This window comes from Babylonia areolata, chromosome 9, assembly GCF_041734735.1.
Source record: "Babylonia areolata isolate BAREFJ2019XMU chromosome 9, ASM4173473v1, whole genome shotgun sequence".
NCBI classification, from domain to species: domain Eukaryota; kingdom Metazoa; phylum Mollusca; class Gastropoda; order Neogastropoda; family Buccinidae; genus Babylonia; species Babylonia areolata.
In genome coordinates this window covers 30046458-30053957 of record NC_134884.1, presented here as the reverse complement: position 1 = coordinate 30053957, position 7500 = coordinate 30046458, and the positions used below count along the sequence as shown (strand labels likewise).

Genomic DNA, 7500 nt, shown 5'->3' with positions numbered 1-7500 from the left:
GTCTGATAACTTCCTCGAGGATCTTACAAGAGCTTACGTTTTTCCTTCTCGGATCTGAGTCATCCTCCCTTTGGTCTCATGAGATTGTTATGCTCTGTCTGATAAGTATTTTTCATTCTGTTGTAAAATCCGCCAATCTTGTCATGCCTTTCCCCCACCTCATCTCATTACTTTTCTTACTTGTCCTCTGTGGTGTTATGTCTTTTCCTCTCCAGTCCCATGGGCTAGCACTCGTAGTCTTAACTCCCGAGAGCAAGGTTTCGGTTGCGCATGCGCACTAGAGCCTATCCATAAAAGGGAAAGGGGCGGAGTTTATCTATAAAAAGCGCGAGCACGTGTCCGGTAGAAATGTAAACATGTGGGAGGTGAAAGCAAAACAAAGACCGACTCACTGTTAGCGGAGAAAGATATCCGTGTACTCCTGCCACACAATGTGGTCGTTTACGGTTGCCAACGTCGAGGGGCTGTCTGCATGCTTTCCAATTTTCACCGGACAGTACCACGTGCTGGTGCTATTTTTATCTGACAGACACGTCTAGCGCAAACACAAACGGCTCTAGCTCCGCCCCTTTTCTCTGCATTCAAATTTTGTATTACGTGTAGCTGACACATTTTGTACTTTCCAAAGTCAATTCAGGTCTAGATTGGAAGCTGCTAGGCAAATCTCGCTCTCTGCCATAAATGAAGCCAAACCGTAGCTTTATTAGGCTTTTATTTTGAATAAACCTTCACCGACGTCACAGTGTCAGACTCTGGTGAGAAACTGGCTTGATTCAAATCGCCCGCCATTTATAGTCCGGTTCAGGCTTTAACTCCACTCCCCTTTCGCTCAGAGCCATCTATGTTTCCCCCTCTTGTCAAAGACCTGTTTTCAAGGCCTATTATTTTACTGCTAAATGCAACAAGCGATTACTTTTATTTCAGCGTCTGTCTGAGAATGTACTGCTCTAGACTATTCTGCTTTATATGTCTTTCCTTCCAGAGTTAGTTTTCCCCTGTCCAGTCACGTAGGTCCTTCGCTGCGGTGTAAATTATCTATGTAATGAGTTTTTCCCCATTTTTACTTTTTCTAAGAATCCCTTGTATTCTTCCCCCCCCCCTCCCTCACATTCCCAGCCCTGCACAGCTTCATGATGCTCACACATGCAGAGAATCCCCATTGCTGGCATTTCCAGCCATGTGCCCTCCTTTTTTTCTTTCTTATATTTTTGTTTAGTTGCTTCTGTATCAAAAAACAAACAAACATTGTTATTGTTTTTTAAATTAATGCTTATTTTTACAGTTAATTTGCATCTGTTTTAATTTGCTCTAAAACGTTGATTTTACTAATGTATTTTTTATGTTTTTATGCCTTATTTTTCTTAATCTTTGTTGTGTTGTTTTACAGCTTGTATTGTTCATATTGTCTATATCATTTGTAACTTCTTTTTTTTTTTATATACATTCAGTGTTTTTAACATTATTGTTCATTATTTCAGTGATTTAAAAAAATGGACTGTGTGAGAAACTGATGAAAAAGTCTTTTACATTTACAAATAGTAAAGAGTAGTAACTCTCTCCATTCACAACTTGTAGTTGTGTACCTTGTGAATAGAGAGAGTTACCACTCCTTACTATTTGTTAATCATTTCATCTCCTGGCCTCATTATTTGTTAATTTCTTTTACATTATTTTCAGTATTTTTTTGGTTTCAATTCAATGTGAACTAAATGAAACTGGTGTGAACTGGTCTTCAGTCATTTTATTTTACTTTAAAATTTGATTTCCATTTGCCACAGTGAGAAATGGGTGAATTGGCCTTTTTAATCTTGTAATTGACCTACAACATTAATTTCAATTTGCCACAGAGTGAGAAATGGGTAAATCGGCCTTTTTAATGCATTATTTGACCTTCAAACTTGATTTTGATTTGCCACAGACTGAGTGAGACATGGGTGAATTGGTCCTTTTAATGTTTTAATTGACCTTTAACACTGATTCAAGTTTGCCTGAGCAAGTGTGGGTGAACTGGTCTTTTTAAAGTTGTTCTGACCATATGGTATTGATTTCAATTTGCAATGGACTGAACATAAGTGCATCAGTCTTTTAATGATGTATTCATTGACCTTTTCACATTATTTGTAGTTCCCTGCAAATTGTTTTGAGAACTTTCAGATGTTCAGCCCTGTGATGGCCCTGTGTAGTCAGCTGGGGAGTAAGCAACGTTTTATTTTATCTGACTGTCCTATTGATTGGTTTTAACACTTGGCAAAAAAATACTTCAAATGGAAACCTTGTCACTTTTGTTCTATTGCTAGAAAGAGTTAATGATACTTGTCAAGTTACTAGGTAAATAATTATTTCTATAAAAAAAAGAAAAAAGAGAAAAAAAAAGAAAGAAAAAAGAAGAAGTTAATTTTCTGTCTGTCATAGATGTCCCTTTACTTGATCCAAATACCTGGAAAAAGTTATTTCAAATAACGGCTTGTCCATTTTCTGTTACATCTGTCCTAATATTTGGTGGTCCAAATACTTTGTAAAGGAAATATTTCAAATGAAAAATAAAAAGCTTAGTCTCTTAATTAGTGTGTGTGAGCATGTGTTTTTTTTTTAGGATGTTTGCAACAAATGTTTTGTTTCTCTTTCTCCAATACAATCTTGGGCTTGCTCTGTCATCTGCATTATATAATAACACTGGAGTGGGAGTGTCTGAAAGTGACTGCAAAGTCTCAAGAAAACCACTCACTATCGGCATGTGTGTGCAGAAGATAAAACTACCAAAAATGTAAAAACTATGGGGGGAACCGCACGCCCAACTGATGGAGAGGAACAGAGAAGGAATATATATCAGAAAAACTAGAACGAAAGAACAGATGATTATCATGAACATGATGATAAAGATCGAGAGGCTTTGTGTGTGTGTGTGTGTGTGTGTGTGTGTGTGTGTGTGTTAAGAGAGAGAGAGAGAGCAAGAGAGAGAGAGTGTGTGTGTGTGAGAGAGATGTGTTTGTGTGCATGTGTGTGTTGTTGTTTTTTCAAAATGTGTGCATGTGCTGTTGTAGATTCTGAGTTTTGTTTTACCAATGTTTCACACACACACACACACACATTTGGAAATGGATGTGTGTGTTTGGCACTTTACAACTGAGTTATTGCCTATATCTATTACATGAGTGTGTGTGTGTGTGTGTGTGTGTGTGTGTGTATGTGTGTGTGTGTGTGTGTGAGTGAGTGTGTGTAAGAGAGAGAGAGAAAGAGACAGAGACTGAAACACAGAGAAAGTGAGAAAGTGAGAGAGAGAAACAGAGTGATTAAATTTCAAGCATATTTTTATTCACTGAATGGCCACTGTCCATGTTTTGGCTGTCAGAACCACAGATGCACAATATGAATAATCAATAGGAATTCCCACAAAGCATGAGAAAACAGTTTAAAAAAGAGTTTAAAAAAAATTGTTCTTAAAAATTTTTTTAATACATATTTCGCTTTGATTAACAACTATTGTACTGTAGGTTTTCATGCTCAGATCCATGATGTTGTCATTTGTGTATCTTCACTCTGTTTCACAGTTTCTTTACATGAATAACACACTGGCACTGTCTTAGCGTTTACAGTGTGCATTACATAATCACATACACATGTGTAGTCTTTCTTTCACACTCACACATACTGAGCTAAGGACTCTCATGGACAGACATTCCCTTTTTCTTACCACAGCAATTTCTGTCTCCCTTACCACCATATCCAGGCACACACTGTAGACTTACACTCGCCACGCATAACATACCTATGAATACAACACACACACACACCAAATGTCCAATCATACATCACAAAACCATAAACAGGTGCATTAACACTCAGACACACATCACACACACACTCTCACCCTCTTGTCAAACCAAACATGATTGATTTTGGAAATCTTAACTGTCTTCTGGCTTCAAAAATTTCCTCCAAATCTTCGCTTTTGGTGGTAAGTTTATCAGCTGATCATCATCATCATCATTCTCACCACTCATATTATCATCTTCATGTTTTGTGCCTCCCTCTGTTGTTTCGTTCCTTTTTCTTTTTGTGGAAAATTTTTTGCTGATGAGGCCAACCAACGCAGTATATCTGAAACACATAGACAAAGGTTCTCAAGTTTTATAGATGTTCTCACTGAGGAACTTGGTATGCATCTGAATGTCATTATGAGTGTGAAAATGATAGTGTGTGTGTGTGTGTGTGTGTGTGTGTGTGTGTTTGGCTGTGTGCATGTGGTTGTGTGTATTTGTATGTGTGAATGTTAAAAAAAAAAGTACAGCAAAGAGGAAAAGTCTTAGATTTTAAATTCCAATACCGTTCTCCTTTGTCAACTGTATCCGTCAACATCCATCAACATTCTAACTTATTCTCTTCTTACTATGACCATAAATGATGGACATACAATGAATTTGCCACAAAGAAATACTGATGGATCAAGCCATAAACAGTCGATAAATGAAACCTGTTCCTTTTACAGATAATGTTCCATGAATGTGTGAATGACTGGTGTGAAAGCGCTTTGATTTGTCTCTGCACAAGATTCAGCGCTATATAAATACCATTATTATTATTATTCCTTTGCAGCCTTTCGTTATAAGTGCTGAAATGATTTCCTGTTTCCAAATGTGTGCAAGATTCCTCCAAGCTCCTTTTCTCCTCTTGTTTTGTGATGAGCAAAGCAAAAAAAGAAAAAAAAATTGCCATATTTCTAAAAAATTAAACAGGCAGACAGATGCTAAAATTTGTCTAAAAAAAAAAAAAAAAAAAAAAATCACAATACACTACCAGATAGTCAAAGCAGCTGCTATATTATTCCCTTCACTTATCATCTTTTATCCTGTCAGCAACTGAAATCTTCATTCTGAATAACCCTGATGGCCTCCACAATGGTAAAGTGTTGTCATCATTGCCATGGTTGCTTTGTTTGAGACAAACAAATCAACTTCAGTCAGGTAAAAACAAGTTACTCATGCCCACAAAAAGCATGGACTGTTTCTACAGTTGATTCTGCAAAAGCGCAACAGTATTTTTCATCTGGGGAGACATGACAGTATGGATATAATGCCTGCTTTACAAGCAAAATGAGAGTTAACAATATGGATATACTGCACTCCTGCTTAACACTCAAAAGAAAACTGAAGTTGGGAAAGACACATCAGTTTGCTTAGTGTCAGAATTTCTTTAATACATATATATGCTTTTCATTCAAGGTGAATGCCAGTGTATGAAGTAGATACCAAGGTAACACCCACCTGTTTGCCATTTCTGTCGCACTCACTGCCGTCTCCTTTTCTCTCTCCTCTGCTTCTTCCAGCTCGCTGTCTGTGTTGTGAATTTTCATCAGCTTCTATAAACATAGATAATGTACCAACCTAAACAGCACAGCAACACAAAGTATTCTCTCACCTCGAGGATTCTCTCCCCTCTTATGAAAACACTCTTGTTTGCACTGGGTGTATGAAACAAAAGAAATGAAACACAGACTTTTATCTTTATCTTTTTATCTTTATCTTTAAAAAAAAAAATCAAGCATACTAAATTGTATATATGACTTCCACTGAGCTTCAACAAATCATTTTTTCCTTTCACAATCCACTTTTATCCAGCCAACTGGAAACAGCACCACAAGACTGCTGTAATAAAACATCAACAAGGAAACATGCCTTGTGATTCACATCAAGCCAGCCAGCAAGCTCACAGATCAACTTGCCACTGAACCAACCAAACAACAAGTGACCAATAAACAAAATCATACTGTACTAACCTCAACTTCTGGATTAAACCCGTTGAATGACATTCTTCCGTACTGCAGAGTTTCACATGCTGAGAAGCTTGGCTGTATAATAAACTTCTCCCTGTGAAGAAATTATTAACACATGTAATGACGAATACACTTTGACAATACAAACATACATCGAACTGATATGTACAAATAAGTTTACAATTAATTATTTACTGAAGTTACATTTTGAATCTGTAAAAATGGAGACATATTCTAACTCATAACAAAAGCTTTGAAATACACTGTACTATAATAATGTGCATCTTGTCAAACCAACAGATGTTAAAGTGAGCGAGAGAGAAAAAGGGAGAGAACACAAATACATAGATTTCATAATAGCCAATAGGTATGAAAATTAAGTTACAGAATGTACTGAAAGTGAAACTTAATCAATGTTCATCACAAATAATTCTGTAGAACAATTAACTATATACTAACATAAACTTAAATATACAATACTGCGTAAGCCGTAATGCAATCATGAACTTTAAATAAAGAAATCAAATACCCAATTCTTCTCTTAAACTTACATAAACACACACACACCACATTGTAATACACACAGAATGATACAGTCACACAGAAATACATGCATACACTTAAGTGATAAAGTAATGATCACTGACATGTAAAGGCACACACACACAAACACACACACACATGAGCACTCCACAATGTAAAAATAAAACTACACTGAAGACCTACAACATAAAAAATGCACATTTTCCTCCAATGATTCATTAATTTCAAGTTTTCTTCTCTTTCCCCCCCAAATCTCTCTCAGAGACACACATTTCTGACACTCCAGTCTAATGCTTGATGAATTGACTTACTCTCTTTTTGTGAGTTGTGGCAGATCCAGCACCCAATGTTCATCGTCAATCACTCGCTGTTTCTCTTCTTCATTCTGCTCTTCTTCCATGCGCAACACACTGCGCTGCATGAACTGCACAAACACAGTGGACATGACAAAATGGTCGGTTTACAGTTACTGCAACAGTAAAACCACCAACACTATAATAACAGCAATCGGATACCAAAGATATTCTACAAGGCTAAATGTAACAGGACTTCACAGACTGCTTTAAAGTTTAAACTCCACCATGGAGAGGTGGCAATGCGTTACAGACCAATTCCCAATCCACTTAAATGTACTACCTGCCAATCCCACCAGAAAACTTACCAGCTTCCTGCCTGCAAAATCTGCAAAGAGAAGTACTCACTCTTTCCTTGCACCATCACACAGTATCAGGGAGTGGAACAATCTTCCACAAGAAACCATATGATTATCATCAGCCTCAGTGGATGACAAGTTCGATGCTCTCAAACCTATACCAACCCGCCCCCCCTCTCTTTTCCCTTGTTTATGCGGCAGTGGTGTGATGGGTGGTGGGAAGGGTTGGGGTGGAGGTGGTGACAAAGAGAGATAGGTAGTGTGGTGGTGGGGTGGGCGGTTTAGTTAGACACACGTTGCATTAATTATCTTTAGTTTCATTACGTACCATCAGAAGGATATGCTTGTTCTTTGTCGACAAAAAACAAAAACAAAAAACACAGACATTTGAGTCTAAACGAAATTACTTACTTTCATTTGCAAAACATTTTTTGACAGTTTAGCAGCGTTCGTCGTCATTTTGTTTGATACAGTTTTACGCATCGATAAACGTCTGCGTCGATAAACCACATGTGAATGAACCGGAAGTTTATTA

General features: G+C 37.3%; 1 protein-coding gene across 2 annotated transcripts; it reads right to left on the bottom strand.

The window, feature by feature from the left end:
• Positions 1-3297: 3297 nt before the first annotated feature.
• On the bottom strand, positions 3298-7486 carry LOC143285824 (M-phase phosphoprotein 6-like). Of its 2 annotated transcripts, none has more exons than XM_076593255.1 (5): positions 7377-7486; positions 6625-6737; positions 5774-5864; positions 5262-5356; positions 3298-4098 (listed from the first exon to the last, which is right to left on the bottom strand). In XM_076593255.1, the coding sequence occupies exons 1-5, from the start codon at positions 7446-7448 to the stop codon at positions 3906-3908; spliced, it is 564 nt and encodes a 187-aa protein (XP_076449370.1). In that variant the 5' UTR covers positions 7449-7486; the 3' UTR covers positions 3298-3905. The 2 variants fall into 2 exon arrangements, with proteins under 2 accessions (XP_076449370.1, XP_076449371.1); XM_076593256.1 differs by lacking the exon at positions 7377-7486 and adding an exon at positions 7015-7150.
• Positions 7487-7500: the final 14 nt, after the last annotated feature.

Excerpts from the sequence above, each read along its gene's own strand:
- LOC143285824 (XM_076593255.1), bottom strand. The coding sequence starts at position 7,448 with ATGCGTAAAACTGTATCAAACAAAATGACGACGAACGCTGCTAAACTG. Across the intron at positions 6,738-7,376 it reads AAAATGTTTTGCAAATGAAA|TTCATGCAGCGCAGTGTGTT; the intron begins GTAAGTAATTTC and ends GTGTTTGTGCAG. Across the intron at positions 5,865-6,624 it reads CCACAACTCACAAAAAGAGA|GGAGAAGTTTATTATACAGC; the intron begins GTAAGTCAATTC and ends ATTTCTTCACAG.